This window comes from Heliangelus exortis, chromosome 17 (assembly GCF_036169615.1).
Source record: "Heliangelus exortis chromosome 17, bHelExo1.hap1, whole genome shotgun sequence".
In the NCBI taxonomy this organism is placed as follows: Eukaryota; Metazoa; Chordata; class Aves; order Apodiformes; family Trochilidae; genus Heliangelus; species Heliangelus exortis.
Window position 1 is genome coordinate 11,825,688 of NC_092438.1, and position 21,020 is coordinate 11,846,707.

General features: G+C 50.8%; 2 protein-coding genes and 1 long non-coding RNA gene across 6 annotated transcripts; 2 read left to right on the forward strand and 1 right to left on the reverse strand.

Annotated features, from left to right (window-relative positions):
* Positions 1–547: 547 nt before the first annotated feature.
* LOC139803899 (coiled-coil domain-containing protein 63-like) lies at positions 548–7,330 on the forward strand. 3 transcript variants are annotated; one of them, XM_071760548.1, is made up of 12 exons: positions 548–762; positions 1,698–1,773; positions 2,105–2,268; positions 2,421–2,604; positions 3,676–3,792; positions 4,254–4,435; positions 4,666–4,847; positions 5,109–5,329; positions 5,797–5,871; positions 6,238–6,430; positions 6,755–6,952; positions 7,173–7,330. In XM_071760548.1, exons 3-12 carry the CDS (start codon positions 2,111–2,113, stop codon positions 7,262–7,264), a joined length of 1,602 nt encoding a protein of 533 aa, XP_071616649.1. In that variant the 5' UTR covers positions 548–762; positions 1,698–1,773; positions 2,105–2,110; the 3' UTR covers positions 7,265–7,330. The 3 variants fall into 3 exon arrangements, with proteins under 3 accessions (XP_071616649.1, XP_071616648.1, XP_071616647.1); XM_071760547.1 differs by lacking the exon at positions 548–762 and adding an exon at positions 804–1,264 and having other exon boundaries at positions 1,695–1,773; XM_071760546.1 differs by lacking the exon at positions 548–762 and adding an exon at positions 804–1,264.
* A 1,035-nt stretch (positions 7,331–8,365) lies between these two features.
* On the forward strand, positions 8,366–10,782 carry LOC139803900 (uncharacterized). 2 transcript variants are annotated; one of them, XR_011729209.1, is made up of 4 exons: positions 8,366–8,556; positions 9,114–9,284; positions 9,747–9,820; positions 10,201–10,782. It is a non-coding gene; the product is annotated as an uncharacterized lncRNA (long non-coding RNA). The 2 variants fall into 2 exon arrangements; XR_011729208.1 differs by having other exon boundaries at positions 8,367–8,556; positions 9,117–9,284.
* Positions 10,783–11,625: 843 nt separating this feature from the next.
* ROGDI (rogdi atypical leucine zipper) lies at positions 11,626–20,764 on the reverse strand. Its single transcript, XM_071761196.1, has 11 exons — positions 20,675–20,764; positions 19,064–19,135; positions 18,348–18,430; positions 17,095–17,149; positions 16,584–16,664; positions 16,072–16,167; positions 14,683–14,781; positions 14,101–14,214; positions 13,606–13,655; positions 12,949–13,075; positions 11,626–12,472 (listed from the first exon to the last, which is right to left on the reverse strand). Exons 1-11 carry the CDS (start codon positions 20,702–20,704, stop codon positions 12,431–12,433), a joined length of 849 nt encoding a protein of 282 aa, XP_071617297.1. The 5' UTR covers positions 20,705–20,764; the 3' UTR covers positions 11,626–12,430.
* Between the last annotated feature and the right edge of the window lie 256 nt (positions 20,765–21,020).

Sequence of the window (21,020 nt, forward strand, 5' to 3'; positions counted from 1 at the left end):
ATTAGCTGATGTGCTTCATTTCTCAGAGTTTGGTTGCACATGTCCAAACCTTGGCTATAGACCTATTTGTGTCCACCGTGTTTAAGAGCCACCAAATAAGGTCACAGCAGCTCAATCTGCCAGCAGACTTCCCTTGGATAAAAATGGAATCCAGGAGATTACAGCGGGAATTTATTGGCTAGCATGAGCCATAAGCAAGTCCCTTGAGAGACTAAATCATTAGACCTTGAGAGCTAAATCACGGCATGTCTTCACACCCCTGAGTAAAAGCCTTGCCTCCTGCTTGGGCTTTATGCAGTAGAATGGCTCTTTCCATCCAAAACTGCTGAGGGATCAGCTGCCCTACTAAGAGCATTGGTTTGTGCAGCTTTGCCTAAATCACAGGCAACAAATAATCTCTGCACAGAGAACTGAGGCAGGACCCCGAGTGACAGCAGCTTCTATCCTTGAGTCCTCTGTTCTCTTCTCTTGCTTTAGCTGACCTCTTCCCATAGCATATGGGTGCTTGCTATGTGCCAGGTTAGACCTCAGGACAGTGAAATGTTTGGACTTTCTTTGCTTTCAGACAGCAGCATGGACTCAGCTATTGTGCTTCTGCAGCCTCCCACCCGCAGCAGCAGCCTTGGAGCAGTAATTCAGCACGGTTTGACTGCTGCAGTCAAAGGTGCAGGTGGGCACCTCAAGGAGGGGACTGGATGCACAGGGTGATGGCAAGGTTGGGGTGGTTGCTGCCTCTCCACGAGCAGAACAGATAGAAACCAGGTCTGAATCACAGGGAGCTGGATAACAAGGGGAGGGAACAGCAGCTCCTTGGCCTCAAAACTCTGCTGGGCATGTGGCAGAAGGCTTCAAAATCTCAGGCTATGGGAAGTGAAAAATGGTAAAATGAGGGTTTCTGGTTGCTGTGGACATGCAGCCAGGGAGACCTCAGAGCTTCAGGACTGATTTTGGGGCATGGAAACCCCTTGATCCATATAGTGTGGACTCCCAGCACTCCCATGGGGCTCCATCTCATGGTGAAAGTCCTCATGGAGAACCCCACCACACTCCACTGTGATGACACCATGGTTGTCACCCATCCAGTGGCAGTTCCACAGAACCTGGAACAGTGCTGGGTGTAGGACTTGTGTGAGGAGCAGCTTCCTGTTGGGATCTCATTTCTGCTGTGCTTCCCACTGTTAATAGGGGCTGTTTCTTGGGAATACCCAAGTGCCACAACAGTTCCATCCCCTGGTTGGAGAGAAACCACAGCACCCTGTGGCAGGTTGAGCAGTGTTAGAAGGGAGAGGGGAGCCTGGTGGGCTGCAGTGGGCCTGGGGAGACAGCTTTGGGGTGAGGGTTGTGGACTTGGCCTTGGTGCCCTCCCTGGTTGGAGTGGGATGGGGCTGAATCCAGGCAATGTCCCCATGCAAGCTCCTCAGGGGCTCTGCCCACCAGCATGGGGTGGCCTGGCCTCACCAGGATTTCTATGGAAACCCAGATACCAAATGGGGTGGAATAGCTCAGCTCCTTCCCCTCATAGATTTGGTAAGAGGAGCTTGTTTCACCATGACATCACTACAGATGCTCTCCTTCTATTCATCATCATGACAAAGATGGCTTTGCCTTGTGCCAAACACACGAGCAGGTGCTGAGGAACAGGCAGGGGGATGTAACCAACCTCTTACCTGGGTTTCATTTCTCCTTTTGAAAAGCAGGCTTGGCCTCATCCCCTTCCTGAGGCATCTGCAGAGCAACCAGCTGAGTTGACTGGAAGAAACGAGCGGCCCAAAGGTAAAAACTGAAGCAAGATCCAAAGCTGAACTTGTCCGCAGGCACCATGGAGGATCTGCCATGGGGATCACCTTCTTCCCCCGGGGAGTGGTGTGTTACCCAAGAGCAAAGTACTTGGTGGACTTTGCTCTGAAGTGGCTCATGGAGATGGTTCATTTGGCTCAGTGCTTTGGGTGGTAGTGAATATCTGAAGTGGCATCAAAGAGCTGCAGGTGATGACAAAGAGCTGGAGGTGGTGATGCCATTAACCCACTCCTTCGTGTCCAGCTCTACTGTCGACCACCGCTGGCTGTGTTTGTTTAAGTGACCAGTCTCTCCCTCTCTGTGGCAGCAAGGAATGCCCTCTTTAAAGCAGAAGCTTTTGGACCTTCCTGAAAAGGATGAAGAAAAGATGGCTGAAGTGCAGATGAGGAGGCTGCAGAAAAAGCTCAAGATAGGAGCAGCCAAGAAGAAATCTTACAGTGCCAACGTGAGGCAGCAGATGCAGGCCCAGGAGTGAGTGCAGCTTTGCTTGGTTACCTTGTACTTGGAAAGTTCCTCCGTGCTGAGGTCTGGGGACCTCAGTGCTGAGATGGAGTGGGATAAGGACCTGCTTTGGCATTGCAAGTAGGATGTGCTAAATATCCTTTGACATTCCACTTTTACAGAAAAGAACTAGAGTCACTAGCCCAAAAGCATCAAGAGGTGTCAATAAAGCTCAGCTGGATCATGAGAAATGGGATGCTGGATGCCAGAAAACGCATGAAGCTCCAGCGCTTTCAAGAAACCAAGGATCAGTATGATGCTCTGATTAGAGACAGAAAAGCCATAGTAGCTGACCTGGACAACCAGGTAAGAGCATCCAGACTTTCCCTGGCTGAGCATGGCAGAGTCAGAGGTGAGCCCTAGACTGAAACTCCTTGATGTAAAATGCATTTAATTCAGGCCTTGGAATCTACTGCTGCCTCCCAGCTAAAGACACATGACAATGACAAATGGATAGAGCCAGAATGCCATTCAAGTCAGCAGCACTGGCTAGAAAAGTAAGGTCTGACTTACAACTTGCTGTAAGCACTTGTTGTCCCAAGTGCTCCTTTATGGCAGCTGTGTGCCTGGGGTCATACGACATCACTCTTCTTTTCCCTTGGCTTTTTTTATTCTCCTGAAAACAAAGCAAAAATGGAATATCTAGTTGTGCTGCCTGAGAAATGTCAGGACATTGCCAAGAGAAGAGGAGCAGCAACATCTGAGGGATATTCTATCACCTCTCCTGGGGACAGCTCAGTTGGATTTGGTCAACAGTGGGATGGGAGGCCAAGGGAAACCCAGTGATACTCTGCAGCTTCCTGCTCTGAACAAGCTGCCCATGACAGAAGCCAGGAACATGCTTGGGTGGCTTGCAGTTGCTCCAGGTGCTGCAGAGCTTTCCTGCACAGGACTGGCTTTCAGTCAGGAATCTCTTGGCTGAGTCATACCTCTCCCACCTGCTCCCTGCTTCACTCTGCTCTGAGGTTTATTTCCTCTGGCAGCTCCCCACTCCTGGCAGAATCTTTCCTCCACTCATTGAGAGGGAGGGACTGCACAGAGCCCTGCCTGGCCAGCACCACATGGCCACTACCCAAACCCCATCCTTAATGCCTCTACCACTCAGGGCTGCTTCACGCTGGCTAAATTTCCCTCCAGGGGCAGCTGCATTTCCACCATGACACAAAAACAAACCCATTCCTAGTTAGTTTATGGGTCTCCGTGTGCAGGATCCTTTTGGGATTAAAACTGTTTCTCAAACTGTGAGCTGATTAGTGGCATGGTTGCTGTCACTCAGGTTAACAGAGGGTGTTCCACTTTGGCTAAGTGTCCTGAAAAAAGTCCAGAACACAGGGGTGGAGATTAAACTTCCTTTTTTTTCCCCCTCTTTTTGTGCAGATACAAGAACTTAAAAAAAATATTGTGAGGCAATACCAGGCAGTGAGGGCAAAGCAAATGAACAGTGGCCAACAGCTGCAAAAGCAGATTGAGACCCTAGAGACGCAGCTCAACAATGTAAGCAAACATTTTGCAGAAGTTTGGAAACCATGTTTGGGGCTATGCTGGGATCTGTGTGCAAAATGGTTTTTGCTCAGGACAAAGGGTGATGGTGCAAATGCATTTGGTTGGCGCAAGCTGCATAAAGGTCCTGGCTTGTTCCCCTGGCCTCATTGCTCCCAGAATATCTCAAAGGCTCCCTGGTGACCCAAATGCAGCACATGCTAAGAATCCCAAAGGTCTGCACCTGCTTAGTGATAAAACCAAGCTGCCCAATGCCACCTTGCCTTGGACAGCACCTGCTCCAGATCTCTGCTGTAATAAGCCTGTTGCATCTCCAGTCTTGGATGGAGGGTGGTGCAGGGTCAACTTAAAATCTCTTGGGTTGTGTTTGTCCCAGCCCTGCTCAAGGTCTCTCAGCAGAGATCTGAGCCCCCAGTCCTGCAGCAGCTTCAAACACTTTTCCTCTTTCTCCACAGGTCACTGTTCAGTTTGATACCATCCTGACCAGAAATAAGAGCCTTCGAGAAGAGATAGAAAACATGGAAATCCAGAAGGCTCTTCTTGACAAAATCTACTTGAAGCTCCATGAGAAGCTGGATAAGCAAAATAGAAGGATGGGCACTGCTGTTGAGGAATCCACACGAGCCCATCAGCAACGGTACATGGCCTTGCCAACTCTGTGGCAAACAGCACCAACCGGAGATGCCAGTGATGAGTGTGGGTGTAAAGAGAGATAGGTTGCAGCCTTTGAGAGAAGATTCACTGCTGCTCTCTAGAGATGGGTGCTGAGGGCTAGGTGCTAGGTCAGGCATAGATGTGTGGGAATGGGCACAACACCACAAACCATTGTTCATACATGTGAGGTGACCTGCTGCTCTCTGCGTGCAGGATGGACACTCTGGCAAAGATGTCAGATCTGAAGGAAAAGCACAACAAAGACACTGCCCAGTACCATGCCGAGATGCAGGAGTGGCAGCGTGGCCTTGCAGAGGAGGACAAACTGAAGGCTTTCATATTAAGCAAATGGACCAATCGCTCGGAACTGGAGGAGGAAGCCAAGAAGAAAAAAGGTATTGGTTGAGAGAAGGGGAGCTGCCTCCATGTACAACCGTGGCTCCTTTTGTCCTCCCAGTGAGGGATCCCAGTGGGTTTGCCCATTCCCATGCAGACAGTGAGCTCTTTGCTTAATTTCTGAGAGAAAGAAAGACAGACAATTTCAGCCTCCCCTTACCTAAGCACCCCACCAAACCCCACAGCACCTATGGGAGAAGGCTCTGCAGCGGGCATCCCATAGGAAGATGCACAAGCCAGGCTCCCTCTTCCTCCCTCAGCCTTGAAGACAGCCCGATGGCTGAAGAAAAACCAAGGGGAGAGCCTGGAGAGCCGGGAGGTGGTTTACAGGCGCCTGCTGGAGCTGGCAGAGGACGGCAACATCGAGGAGCTGGTGAATCGCTTCATCGCGAAGGAGGAAAAGAACTACGCCTGCTTCAGCTATTCCACTGAGCTGAACAAGCAGGTGGAGAAGCTGCAGTGCAGGATCCAGGCCCTGCAGGTCTGTCCCAAGCTCTTCATGTCTTCCCTTTCTCAGCTGGGTGCTTTTGGGCTGGGCTGGATTTTTCCTCTTCCATGTGTCCAGCGTCGCTGCCCCCATCAGAGCGCAGCTCAGGGGCTGCACACAGGTGGGATGAGAGGAATGCAACAGATGGGATGAGGGGAATGCAAAGGGGTAGCAAAAAAGAGAACTGATGGGCAGAAGGCTGAGTTCTCAGAGCCAAAAGTGTCTCAATGCTGCCACCGTGTACCCAGCAAAAACACTGCAAGCATGTCGAAGGCCAAGAGCTGTCTGGGCTGTGCTTAGGGTGGCTGGAGTGACTGTGGGGTTATCACCTGTCCTCCTGCCTGGGAGGGGTCAAGGGGAATGTCCCTGTTCCCAGGGTGGAGGGATGGTCCCCAGCCTCTGTTAGGCACACCTGGTGGGCATTCAGCTAGTCCCCTCTTCATGTGCTCGTATCTACACAGGATGAAATTGCAACCCTGGAGGTGAACCAGGACATTGCCAAGAGAAGCAGCCTTTGTGTCCTGCAGGATCTGGAGGTAGGGTGGCCAGGATTTCCCTTGGCAAGGACAGCAGACCCCTGTCCACGCTAGGGGAGTCTGGTCCTGTCGAGGCTGCTATGGCCAAGGGCTGGAGAGGTGCGGGCAGGACAGGGCCCTTTCTCCCAGTGCATGGTGAGAGGGTGACTGCAGGGCTCCTGGAGCTCTGGACTCCCAGCACTTAGGGCCTCATCTGTGGCATGGGGAGCTTGGGCGCCACTCCATAGATCCTTTCCCCTACAGGGATGGGAGCATCCCACAGACTCTCCTGGGATGTGTCCAGTGTCCAGACTGGACCTGCTGAGCCTCGATGTGGTAGGGACAGCAGGGGGCTGATGTGACGCCTAGACAAATCTTTGTTGACAGGAAAAATTACAGAAAACAACTGAGGAAGCCAACTTTTATGAAGAAAGATACAAGGACAGCAGCAAAGTCCTGGGCCAGCTCAAACATATTATGGAGACCCTGCTGGAGGAACTCGACTGCGATCATACCAAGATCAGGAAGGAGCATGGAGAAAAAGGGTGGATCACAGATCAGAACCTGATGCAGTGTTTGGGTGGGTCAGGGCTGCCCATCTTTCCCCCTCTCATGACCTGGACCATGTACATCTGTCACCTGCCTGCACTGCCTTTTAATTGAGCTGTGTTTTTTTTCCCTGCTCTGTTACACAAGGGGTTCCGTCATATGAACTTGGGGTACCAAATTCCCAACCCGTTCACACCTGGCTGTATAAACACCCCAGTAGACTTTCAAGCCCACACCTTGGCTCTGGGTGTGGGACCATCTGCCCTGGGGAGACAAACTGCCAACAGCACTGCTTTGGGAGGGTGGGGGAGAGGGCAGGGGAAATCAGTGGATCCCTCTGCTTCCACCTTCCCAGGTCTCCTGGAGAAGAAAGCCAAAAAACTCCTGATGGAGGACACCATCCTGCGCTACAAGTTGCTTGAAGACTCTGACCATGAACAGTCCTTCTGCAGCTCACTGCTGGCTGGCTCTGCTCTCCTGCATACCATGGACCCCTCCCGGCTCTGCCCGCAACCCCCGGCCGTGAACAGCACAAACGACCTCGTCGAGGCCCGTGAGTGTGAGATGGGGGTGAGGGGCCATGCCCCTTCCCCCCCCTGAACAGCCAATCTGCAGGTCCCTCCCAGCAGCCTGGCCAATCCCCTACTGCCACCTGTCCTCCCCAGCCAATCCCCTGCTGCCACCCGTCCTCCCCACCCAATCCCCACCAGCCAGCCCCGCCCCAGCAGGTTCATAAGGCTGTGTGGGTGACGGGCGGACATTTTCTCGGGCAGTGGAAGTGCCGCTGGACCATGAACAACTGCGCCAGCTCGTTCTCCAGAGCCACACGGAAAGAGCCGGTGCTGCCAGCCTGGAGAACAAGTAAAGAAGCAGCATCAAAGCCTGAGGGCCTGGCAGGAGGATGTTAAATAAAGAATTTGCTTATTCTTGAGCTCCTGTTCTGTGCCCTGGCTGTCGCTCCATCTCCCTTCTCCTCTGGAAGGAGGCCAACGCCTTCTGCTTTAAACGCTCCCTCGATGATATTTCTGCATGGCTTTCCCACTGCTGACAGGGGTCAAGGGTGGGAACAGCAGCTCTGGGGCAGGTGCCATCCCTGTTGCCCGCGCTGGTGAACACCGAGGGCCCCGAGGCTTTCCTTTACTCCAAGGTATGCCATGGGCATGTCCAGCTTTGAGCACAACCTCTTCCCTTTTCCTCTCTGGGAGAGGAGAAAGCTCAATAGCGAGTACCAGTCATTCCTTGAAGTGCTGGCCCAGCCTTCAGTCGTGACAGGGGTGAAGCACAGGGAGCTCCTCAGGCCTGAGCTCCCTTCCTGGGCACAGTCACAGCTGCCCCCCCATCTCCATGCTTCAAGGGCTGTCCCCAAGCCTCTGATCCTCTTGCAGACCCTGGCCACAATGGACAACATGCTGCAGGAGCTGGTCCACAGTGCCGGTGACTTCTCCCTCCTGGTTCTGCAGAACATCTTGCAGGTCTGTCCTCAGCACAGAGTGCCCACAGAGAGCAAGGACAAGCTTTGAGAACAAGCTCTACCCTTAAGATGGGTAACTGACCCCGGAGACTCACTCGCGGTCTGTTGGTCAGGGCCATAACTCCACAGCCCCCCCGGCACGGTAACGAAAGCCTTCTTCCTCCCTGCACCACACTGATGTACCACAGGAGAACACGGCTGTGGTGCAGCAGAGCTGGGTGTCCCCATGCACACACTCACTCCTGATCCAACACCCTTCCCCAGCTCCACTGCCCGTCTCTGGACATGCTCCAGCCCCTCGACGTTCTTCTAGTCGGGGGGGCCCAGATTCGAGGTGTGTCCTGAGCAGTGCCCAGCACGGGGCGGCTGGTCTCTCCCTGGCCCCTTCCGTGGAGCCACCGGGGGCCGAGCCAGGGCTGGCACCGAACTCCAGGCTCGCAGGGCTGAGCCAGCAGCCAGCTGGCCCGGGCTTCCCGCCCTGCAGCCTTTGACCCGTCGGGGGTGGGAGAGCAGGGATCCACCTCCTTACAGCCGGGAAGCCAGGTCCTGGAGCCGCCCTGAGCCTGGGCACCACACGGTTGCTGGAGGAAGTTTTCGACGGCTGTTTCCCGAGTCCTCCCCGCCCGGTGGTGGGTACTGGGGGGCCGAAGCACGGAGCCAGCTCTGTCCTGGGTGCCCGCAGAGGGGTAAGGCCAGACCCGGGTAACAGGGAAATGCCAGGGAGGGAGGCAGGGAAGGAGGGGAGAGCCAGGCTCGGCGGCAGCCCTGCGCCTTTCCCGTCTCCCATGCGCGGTGCCCGGGGCTGTAGGTTGGGCAGCGCTGCCCGGGCAGGGGTCGGGATCTCCTCGCTGTCTTCTCCACCCGCTCCTCCTGCAGCAGGGGCAGCAGCCCAGGAATCCGAAAAGCTGGAAGGAAACTGTTCCCATTGCCGTGCACCCGCCCAGCTCTGCAGGTTGGGTCACAATTCTCCCTCCTGCTGACCACACCGGGATGAGAGCAGGGTGCTGTGCCCACTCAACAGCAGCTGCATAAAATGAGGGCACTTTTTTCCTGACTGAAAGCTTGCCAAGCTCCGGCCCTGTCCTAGGCAGCAGCCTTCAAGGCCAACCCAAAGTCAAGGTTCACTGTTAGACTTAAAAGGAGCACCCTGTCCCCAGACAATGGCACACATCCTCCACTGAGAGGGTGAGGCTCCACTTCTCTTCCAATCTCTCCAGGGAGAAAGTGCTGTCTTGCTGCCCAGCAGGTCCATCAGTCAGCCACCTGGATAAGCTCTGAGCAGAAATGGAGGCAATGAGCCAAAGCTCAGATCTGGAATATGAGATCCACAACTACCGGAGCTCGCTGGAAAGAAGAAAGTTCTTAGAGAATGAGTGGGACATTGCTGCCTTTGCCATCATCTTAACCTTTATAGGTGAGTGCATAGCTTAGCATGAGGCACATGGAAGACTGCTTCCCTCAGTGCTGGGTTTGGCAGGCAGCTGCCTTAATCCCAGGAGTTCATGCAGCCCCCTCCAGCAGTATAGCTGTGGAGGAAGAAAACATTTACATTCAGCTGACAAGGACGGTAACACCAGCAAATATTTAGGGGCCCAGAGGAAGCATTCCCTATGTAACCACCCCTGGCTGCAAGATCATGTTCATAACCATGCCATCACCTAGCCTAACGCTAGCACAGTTCTGACTGTCTTGGGCTCAGATGGTGTTTGTGGGGTTGCTGTGCCCTGTGGGACATACAGGACTTTATGCAAAGTGCTACGATGTCAGCAGGGTGAAAAAACGGGAGCAGAGAGACAAGAAGGTAACTGTTGAAAGACAGGGTGCTAACAAGGATACATGGAGACTGCTGCTCATACAACTGTTTAATTTTCTCTAGGGACAGTGCTGCTGCTGCTTCTGATGGTGCTTATCCACTGCTGCTGTAACTGTGACTCCCCAAGAAAAAGCAAGGTGATAAAAACCAGCCTGCTCACCCAAGAATTAAGCAGGGACACAAGGGAGCTCCCCAGGCTGAAGCCCATTCTGCAGTATCTGTACTGCTTAGCGAATTGGGGTTTGGGGCAGAAGGAGGACAGCACTGTAAAGACTGTGCTCTCCCCTGTAGAGACATGCTCCTGTCTAAAAAGAGACACAACCCAGCCATCAAGGTGGGACATTCACACAGGGGAGGTGATGGAAAAGAGAGAGCAGGCTGGATGTGCAAAGGGACCAGGGGGATGGAAGTGTTACCTGGGTTTGAGCAGAGACGAAGCATATCCTACTTAAATTTGTGTGTTTATGCATCTGCAAACTCCTTCCCCTCTCCTTTACACATCTTTTTCCAAAACTAGATTCCCAGAAGGAAAGTGGGCATAGACAACCTGGCAATGGAGCCCTTTCCATCTCGTGGCTGGAGACAATGACTCTTCCTGCTATCTTCCCTCTGCTGCACCTACACATCAAACTATCATCTTGAGTGCCAAGAGCTGCCTGGCTACTTCCATCCTCCTCAACAACCTCAGCAACTGTCCTTTCCTGTCCTTCATCCATGGATGAACGTGAACCCTTTGCACGGTACCTGCGATACCACCCTAGGCCAATGCACCCACATGAGCTGGTGCAGCCCACCCCACAGTCCCTGTAAGATACAGGACCTTAATGTGGACTTGTCAGCTACATCAGCCTCAACCACTGCAGCTGAGGTGGAGAACAGATGCTCTCCCATGCACAGCCAGCAGCCATGGGAATCACCAGGGAGAGAGGGCAAAGGCAAAGTGAAAGAAATATTGTTTCCCTCCAGGTACAGGCTGGAATCCTTTTCCAAGGTCATACTTGCTGATCACCAAAACGTAAGAGTAGAATCATTCTCGCTGGAAAAGACCTTAAAGATCATTGAGTCCAACCATTAAATTGATTTCACTGGTGCAGTATTACACCATGTCTCTAAGTGCCACATCTACATGTATTTTAAACACCTCCAGGGACAGGGACTCCACCACCTGCCTGGGAGTCTATTCCCATGTTTGACAACCCTTTCAGAGAAAATGTTTCTTCTGATATCCAACCTAAACCTCCCCTGGCACAACTTGAGGCCAAAAGTTCCTCTTGTCCCATCCCTTGTTCCTTGGGAGCAGAGCCCGACTCCCCCTCGCTCCAACCTCCTCCCAGGCAGTTGCAGAGAGCCAGAAGGTCTCCCCTCAGCCTCCTCTGCTCCAGGATCAACACCCCCAGCTCCCTCAGCCCCTCCTGCTCAGACTTGTGCTCCAGACCCTTCCCCAGCTCCATTCCCTTCTCTGGACACGCTCCAACCCCTCAATGTCCTTCTGGTCCTGAGGGGCCCAGAACTGACCCCAGGATTGGAGGTGCGGCCTCACCAGTGCCCAGCACAGGGGGACAGACCCTGTCCTGGTCCTGCTTGCCACACCAGTGCTAGTACAAGCCAGGATGCTTGTGGCCTTCATGGCCACCTGAGCTTAAGCTGGCTCATATTCATCCACTGTCCACCAACACCTCCAGGTTCTTTTCTGCCACTCTTTCTCAAGCCTGGAACATTGTCTGGGGTTTTTGTGTTCTGAGTGTAGGACCTGGCACTTGGCTGTGTTGAACCTCATACAACTGGCCCAGCCTTTAAAGAGCTGACCAACTCTGCCCTCAGAAGCTGTCCTCCCAGCTAGGGAAACAGTAATCCAGCACAACTAAGAGCAGCCACTCAATTGTCAGAAAGCACTATTGCTGGTACTATTTTGCTCTCAGTACTGACAGCCCACAGAAGCATGGCAGGTCAAGGATCTTTATTTCATAGTTATCAACACTGGAGGGATGAGTTACACACTGTAGTATCCATAGGTAGGCAGCAAATCATAGTAACAATGTGGTACTCACTTTAGGCTTCATGAGAAGATGTGAGACCACACAGCTGTGCTCAAAGGTACCAAGGCAGCTCCGCAAGTTTAGCAGGGAAAACAAGACACAAAACCTTGAAAAAAATCAGTTGGTCCAACTAGGGCTTAGGAGAAACAAATTCATCACATTGATGCCAGGGAAAAAAAATACTTCAAACAGCAGCAAGAATATTCCCCCAAAGGGGAGTCAATAATATAGACATGACAGAACAGAGAAGGGAGGGAGAAGCTCAGGGCTGGTCACAACCACAGCCAGACCAGATCACAACATATTCCACTTCATGGAGTGACATGCCCTACACTTTTTGTAGTGTGTTAAATTACTCTGTCTTCATCCCTTCCTAGTCCAACAGTTAAGTCACAGCACTGTGTGCAAATACAGTCAGTTAGATGGTCCACAGCCCCCCATCCCCTGGTAATCAATTTGTTTAATTCATCAGGGGTTTGGCAAGTGTAAACCACACCATGCACACAAGAACAAAGACAGGTGGAACCTTCCACCAAGCACACGGCATTGCTTGGTGCCCTGCTTGTGCAGCAGTCCCAGACAAGGCTACTAAAATTGTGTCTTGGGATACAGTGACCCTGCCCTGTGGAGGGGGTAGTGAGCCACAGCATTCCTCAGGCTGACCCACACACAGCTGGGATGTTGAAAACAAACAGGGAGATGCTGGAAGAATTAATACGGCCTGTTGTTCCAGTAACTAGAGAAAACAGAGATCTGGAAAGCAAGAAGAAAAGCAGTTAAGGTAATGTAGCCCTTGGGCCATGAAACACAAAGAACACAATGTGTGCAGAAGGGTAGATGGGCTGCTGTTGCCACTAAAGAGGCTTGGAGCACAAAGTTTTCCTGAGGTGGTAGCTAGGTCAGCTGCAGAGTCAGCACTAACACTGTTCTACTCAGATCTAGTTTGCTTCTCTCCAGCATTCTGGCATTTTCTGGCGTTTCAGATCATGGCTGAGAACACAAGTGTCTACCTGCTCCTCTCTACCTAGTCAGTAGTTCAGCAAACACATCTGCCACACCACCACACCTACCCAGGTGGCTGTCTGCTAGGCAGTGCCAGCCAGCTCCCTGACTCCAGAGCACTGAGCTTAAACTCATCCAGTTTAATAACATCACATCAGATTTTTAAGACATCTGAGATCCTCTCAAAATCCAGAGTTAAAACAAAGCCCCTTTCCTAAGGCTGGTACCTTGTCCTTCAGTTGCTGGCAAAGCTGCAGTGAAACTGTGAAGAAGACAAGGGCATCATTTAACCATGGGACAACACATTCCACTTTATGGACATGGCTGACTTCAAACCGCTGGTTGCCAAACTCACTGGAACAGGGGGAAAAAGAACAACTTCACACACAAAGCACACAGCACAAAACTCCATTCTCACAGAAGAGATTATTATGATTTCTACTACATTTAAAACAGCACCTGGCAAAGTTCATCAGGAAGGGACCTTTAAAGATCACCTAGTTCCAGCCCCCTGTCACAGGCAGGGACACCTCCCAGCAGCCCAGGCTGCTCCAAGCTCCATCCAGCCTGGGCTGAGACACTGCCAGGGATGGGGCAGCCACAGCTTCTCTGGGAAACCTGGGACAGGGGCTCAGCACTCTCACAATGAAGAATTTCTTCCTAAACCTCCTCTCTTCCAGTTTAAAGCCATTCTCCCTCATCCCATCCCTCCAGGCCCTTGTCCAAAGTCCCTCCCCCAGCTTTCCTTTCATTAAAGAAACTCTATTATGGGCACCTGTGCATTCACAGGCACAATTTAACAGATGCTCTAACCAACCCTGTACAACCATTGGGATCTCACCCTCAGCATACTCCTACACAGCCCTTGTAGTGGCTGTACTTACAACATGGCTCCAGGGTTGTGTAAAATGGACCCTCCAGCAGGCTTGAAATTCTGGAGGAGAAGGAAAATGTCATCACTATTTTGATGCAGTAAACAAACTACCTAGAAGGAAGATATTTAGGCTTTACATTTTCAGTAGCATGACATCAAGAAATGCCTATACTGTATCTGCCCAAATACACCATTTATGTGGAATCCATGGCACTTGATCCCTCCTTGCTCCTTTATTAAAAAATTCTACACAGTTCCTAAGACTCACTTAGCTCCAAATTTTAGCACCACAAAAATAAGATCTAGAATAAAAACACAAGATATATTTTAGGAAAAATAACCTTATGGAAGGGTTGCATTTCATATAGCAATTTAGTTCTGTTTTTACAGGACATCAAGCTGACCCAAATGCAACAGATGAGGCAGAAAAGTATCCATCAAAACTCCATTGAGAAAACCCAAAGGACAGGTCAATAAAAAAGGATCAAGAGAGAGCAGGCATCACCTTGGTTGTGCTGGGCTGCAGCACATGGAGCTGGTAGACAGTCAGGCACAGCTTATTCAGGTTAATATAGAAATTCACAAGGACATCTGGAGGCAGAGCAGGGGTGAACATTTTCTGGTGAGAAAATAAGTAGTTTCTTTGTCAGTGAAAAGACCATTATTTCTAATGCTGGGAAATCACTCCCTTTTTCTAAGCCATACTACAGTTACCCCAGAGTGAGAGGAACATTAGGAAGGAAACACAGACTGAACAGCTTCCAGGCAATGGTTGTTCCACTTGCTGCACTTGATCAGACAGTGTGTGCATGGTAGTGACAAAACAGGATCATGCAGTGCTTTCAAGGACAAATCATTCTTGGACAAGCTTCCTGGGCAGAGTACAGAACATACTCTCAGAACCAGAGTCCTCATACCCACAGGAAGACACAGAGCATCCAAAACTGCTCACAGTTCACACCTACTTCAGCTTCCTTTCTGCCTCAGGAGACCTTTTAGAAATCCACTTCCACCAGAATGCAACACCATATCCTAACTACTGCATGCTGTCAGACTGCATGGAGATCTTGACCCCCCACATACTTACTGTGAGACCACTGGAGGCAATCTCTGGTAGAGTCAGAGTGGCTGGAGTGGTGAGGCGATTTCGGGCTCTTGAGAGCTGTAACATCACAGCATCCATAAGCTACAAGAAAATGTACAGCACACTTCTAAGAGGCCATCCCTGGATGACTTTGAAGAGCCTGCTGCAGAATCCTACAACCTTTTGCAAGAGAAAAACAACAACCACCAGTAGCACCACCTTTTCAGGAACTCAGAGGTTTAGTGGGAAGGAGTGGTTTGTACATAAATGCAGTTTGACTGTCATAGGCACTTGTGAGACAGGTCAGGAGTATTCAGCACCAGGGACTGAAGAGAGAGCAGCTACTCATTCATTAGAAAAAGAGAATGTGAGATCAGTTACTGATGCCACAGAGTCATCGACAGACTCAGACTCTAGCAGACACTTTAGCAGACACTAAAGACAAACAAGCTGTGGTCTGATTCTCCCCATTCCCACATCATGGGCACAACAACTGCTTAATGTCCCCCCTCTCCTTGCTCCTGTTCATAATCATCTACGAGCTAGGGCACTAGAGAACACAACCAGCTCACTGAGAGTCCAGTTCAGCCAGAAACCACAGTTCAAAGGCTCTATCCAGGCAGATTTCCATTTACAGAAAAAAGGCGGGAAGCAACATGTCTGTTACAGAGCTCACAACTGGTAAGTTGAGGGCATTCTATGACTAATTTCTCCCCCTCACTTCCACCAAAAGGTAAAAAGGAAACAATTTCATTACCTAGCTTCTTCCTCTTAGCAGCCTTCGCCCTTGTGGAGACTAAAAAGGTTTAACTTTTTCATGTTTGATATTGTGATGGTTTCTAATCAGCAAGCTGAAACTCTGGTACCTTCAGAGAGCGTTTCCAAGCAGAGAGCTGGGCTCTATTGCCATGCAGCAGCTGGGCTGTATCAGACTGTATCAACAACTATTAGCAAGTGAGCTGTAACTTTCAAATCATCAGTATATCAAGAGTACTAATTGCAATCTTTTGTTTGCTGATGACTGCCTCTTTTTGTCTCCTCCCAAAAGCACTAACTGGTAGGGAAGGACATGAGCTGTGTAACCACATCATCAAAAAAAAAAAGATGAAGGATGCTCCCAGAATATCACTGCTGTGCAATGGGGAACCAGTTGCTTGGATTATCATTCACCATGATGTACAACCCTGCTGCTAAACTGTTAGAGATTCCTATCAAATAGGAGGTCACACAGATACTCCTTGGCACAGCTACAATATGGGTAGAAGTGGGGAATCCAGTTCCATTGAGAGACTCAAGACAGTAATGTGCATTAACAGTATTTAATAAAAAAAAATGGAGGGAGGAAAAATAGACATTCCTACCCAAGGAACCCAGAAAGGGCTTTCTCCTCACCTTGAGAACCTCTGAGCCTGTTTTGAACTGGTAGTTTGCCTCTCTGTTCATAAGCAGGTAAACAGCTTGGTTGACATGGTTTCTAGCATCCTGGATCTGCAAAGGTACAAATGCAGCCCTGTTAAACACTCTGTAATACACACCAAGAAGCAGAGGCTGCCCTGATTATCTCATTCAATATTCTGGATAGCCACACCCCTTTGACTCCTTAACTGAGGGAACTCAACGATGCTACAAGAACACAATGCAGTGAGGTTTGTTCCCAGCATTAATAAATGCTTCCATAAGAGAATGAGAACAAGCTACTCAAAGTCTTGAATATGCTCTTCAAGGACTATGACTGCTGTGCTGCTCACTGGTGTTTCAGGAACAAGCAGAACCCACCTCTCTCTCCTAGCACCACAACTGGAGATGATGTGGGGTAGACATAACCTCTCAGAAAGCAAAGGGCCACGGCTACTGCTTGGAGGGCACAGATGGTACAGAGGAGTGAGCATCTAAAGTTAACAGACCTGCTGCAATTTCCACTGCTTGTCTTCCCGAAATTCAAAGTGCAGGAGCTGATTATTTCTGGGCATTTTCAGATTAACATCCTTGAGGAAAGAAACAAACATGTAAGAGCAAGCAATCTGCATGTGTAGAACATGGACACTGCCAATACCACTCCATTCTGTCTCCCAGACCATCTTAGCAAGCTGCTTTCTGCAGTACTCAGCTCAGAAGATCCCCCCAAGGCAATGATACTACACAACAAAGGGAGTAAAGGCAAGGAACCCCCATCAAAGTCAGCTCCACCACTCACCACCCTGTTGGTGTGTGTGTGGGGTCAGATGATGGATCTTGACAAATATCGACAGTTGCTAAAATATTAAGGATTTAAGGCCTATTAAGGAAGACTGATAAAGAATACTTATTGATCACTGACAATAAGGCCGACCTCCCCCTTGATGTCATCAAAGTGTAATAAAGATGATTCCCTCCCCCTGATGGTAGTAAAAAGCAAGAAGCACAGTAAATACTCACAGCTTGACATAGGGTGTCTCCCTGCAGTGTCAACACACCTTTCAGCTGGTCTGTGCTGGAAAGAGAAGGAAGATCTGAGCAACCTAAAACAAGTTCATTTCTGCTGCCTGAAACATCTTCATTTCTCACCCCCTGCTTATTTCACGTTACCTAGCAACCAATTGGTTGCTGTTACTACAGCTCTAGCAGACACAAAGACAAGATATTAGGTGAATAACTGACACTGGAATGCTACCTGGTTCATAGAGGAGTTAAAAGCTACAAACCCCACCCTGCCCACCCCAACAAGAAAAACACCCTCTAAAAGCTTATTTAAAAACAAAAAAAACCCCATAGCCTAAAGCCTCTAAAAGGTCCAGCAAGATGGCTTATATCTACAATGAACAGTGGGGGAAGACTGAAGCACCTGGTAATTAAGTCTACCTGCAACTTATATTTTAATACACTAGACTGAAACTTTTTAGACCAACTTTTTAAGATCCACTTTGCAACAACAAATGAAAACTAGAATCAACTTTAAAACTTTAATGCTTCAAATCTGAAAAAACAAAGCCTTCCAACCCCATACCCATTGGATCACTCTACAAAATACTCACCACACTGTTTATAAGGACTAAGGTCCCCTACTGTGTAACAAGCTTGTGACATCTACCAGACTGCAATTACTCAAGACAGAGGCCTAGGCTGAAGATCAAAAAAATTTACAACTACTGCAAAAGAACAGCACTTTTGTAGCACCCTCTGCACAGGTCTGTTTGCTGATAGCAGATTTATTACTCTATTTTAGGGAGATTGGGACAAAGGTTAAGATTTGTCCACAGTCAGAAACTGATTTCAGAAATCCCTGAAAAGTGGGTGAGGGGAGAGGACAGCTGAGAACTCCCAACCATTTGAGCAAATTCATTAACAACCTCAGGCCTCAATCAGTATAAAGCAGATCTTCAAACTACAGAACTGAGCTGTTGTAACTACAAGTCCCTGTGTCCAAAATCAGAAACACAGTTTGGCAAAGCTGCTGAGAGCAGCACACTGATCTGACACACAGCTCAGGAATCAGTGGCTATAGTCTAGGTGTCAGTAAGAAGTAGCACAAGTCTGGCTAAGGCAGCACCTGGAACATGGCTACAGACTGTTACATTAATCTGCTGCTAGGGCTCCTTGTTTTCCTTAGGGTGTAATCTCCTACTACAGCAAATCCCTTCACTCCGGGGGTGCTGTGTGGCAGACACACAGAGGCTGCCACAGCCACTTACCCCAAGGTGCTCAGCACAAAGTTGTCCTGCTTAATGGCTCCTCCCAAGCCAGTGGTGGGCAGAGTGAACCGGTTCGAGGCCTCCTGCCCAAGAGAGGACACAGTGAGCACTGGAGCCCCTCCCACCACAAGCCAGGAACAAAGACAAGGCAAGAGCAGAAACACAAGTGGCCAAATGCAGCACTGTCACCTGAGCAAGTCTCCCACAGACCCACCTAGCAGAGCACAGGGATTGTCCCTTACCCTCCTGCAGGACAGGCACAGCCAAGGAGAAGGCTCAGTGCACACAGCTCATGGCAAAAAGGGGCAGAAATCCTGAGCTTCAGCTCTGCACACAGACAAGGGGTCCAGTGGCCAGGCTGCCTTGGGCTGTGGTGGGGCTGCTCCAGGTTGCCCAGCACAAGCACTGCTGGTTCCTTACCCACCTGGGAAGCCTGGAGGAAAAACCAGCCCCCCCTGACCAAGCTGTCTCTGCCTTTGACCACAGTTCACCCTTAATAAAACTGTTACAAATTCTTCAAAACAGATACCATATATAGAGACACTGCAGGATACAGCAGTTATATCACTGAACATGTGTGATGGGCATTTTTGTGCACCCTCCACCACAAATTCTTTCATCCAGGGGAAATCTACCACCATTCCTCACCTGAGAGAGCAAACTAACCCACAACAGCAAAACAAAAACCAAAACCAGATAACGTAAAGTAACCTTACCTTTAAAATATCCTGCAGCTGTTTCAAAGCAGCATGGACCTTTTCCTGTAAAAGCCATTTAAATTCTTCTTCCTACATGGTGGCAAGATGGCAGTGGAATCATTAAAACTCAAACACTGAAAATAAATCTCTCAGACACGTATGAAAATTACACACAAACACACTGCTGTGTCCACACTGCTTACATCACACGTTACTAGGAGAAGAAAAAGATTTCTTCCCAATTTCTTGAAAGGCCTTGCTCTCTACTTCTCCACCCCAGCCAAATGAATTTTCCTTATTCTCCTTTTGACACTGCTTAACAAAACAACATTCTTAGAAATCACTGTACCAATACTCATAGAATTAGGAAATGTATGAAAAAACAGGCAGTGCAGGATGTAACTTCAGAGCAAAGTGCGGATCCGGCTGTTTTGAAGCCTGATCCACCTCTTGAAGCTGCTGGGGTGGGCTGACCTTGGCTGGCCAGCTGCCAGGCAACCAACCCAGCTCCTCCCACTCCCTCTCCTCAACAGGACAGGGGGAGGAAATTATTAAAATCGCATGGGTCAAGATAAGGACGGGAAGATCCCTTACCAATTACTGTCATGGGCAACTGAAACTCAACTGTCGGCCAGATTTGTTGCCAAATAGATGATGAGAAACAAAGACAAAACCTACAATCCATCACTTCCTACCTGGTGATATTTGACAAAGTAATAGAAGTCTAAAAACAAAGATAGCTGAACTGAAAAGTGGGTGAGGGGAGAGAACAGCTGAGCACTCTCTTTAGTGCCTCCATCCCCCCACTGCTGCCACACAGGTGTTTCTGCTTCAAATCACCAGTGCAGTTCATCCTCCTAACGACAGCAAAAGATCTTCCTCCCCCAGAATTAATTTCAGACAAAGCCAAGCTCATTCACCGTGTCTGTGCATTACACCTCAGTACTTTTGAGGAGTGCTAATCACATCACTCCAAATCACACCAATTTTAGAAAAGTCAGGTTTTCATATGTGGCTTTCTGCCTCGCCTGGATGCATCCCCCGAAATTCCTAACTCTCGTTAGGAAGTTTTCACCACTTCGGACGCTCTGTGCCCTCCCTGCCTTCACCAAATCAACCCCCGTGTGCCGGGGCTGCTCCTCCTCAGGAACCTCCCCCACTGACCAGGACCAAACCAAGGTCACCAAACACATCCACCCTTTACCGCAAGCAGGGATTGTCCCTGGGCTCAGCCGCGGGCAGCTCACGGGGGTCGCGGCAACAGCCCCCGCACCGCCCTCCCCTCCCAATTCTGGGGGACACCGGGAGAGGACACCCGGGCACCTTCAGGGGACACCGGAGACCATGGGGGCAACGGAGCCCGGCCAGGCCCCTCAAGCCAGCCCTGCGGGCACGCCGCGGCGGCTGCCTCACAGCGCGGTCAGCGCTGACCCTCACCGAGCGCCTCAGCCCGGGGATCGGGACACGGCCCAGCAGCGCCCGCAGCGGGGTGCAGCTCCCCGGCCGGGCCCGGACATTGGGGCCTGCGGGGGTCTCGGCACAGCCGCCACGGCCCGGGGCCGGGTCAGGGCCGCTCTCCGGTGGGCACACCCAGGGCGAACCCTCCCTCCCGCGTTCCTCCCGCCTCACCAGCACCGCCCGCTCCGCCGCGCTCGCCATGGCCGCCCCTGCCCCGCTCCCCCCCACCCGCCGCTCCCCGCCCCTATTGGCTGCTGCTCCGACTGAACCCGCCCACTCCCCCCGCCGCCTCTGCCCGGCAACGGCGCCCACGGACGCCTCTGATTGGCCGGCACCGCACCCTCGGCGCTGCCGAGACGTAATAGCGCCACGTGACGTCAGGCTGGCGGCGGGTGATGACGTCAGACGGTGAAGGCAGAGGGGGAGGTGGGCAGAGGCGGCTGCTCGGGCGCTGCGTCGCTCTGAGGGAGGCAGCGGTGGAGATAAAAACTGAGCTCTGTGTAAGAAGGGAGAGATA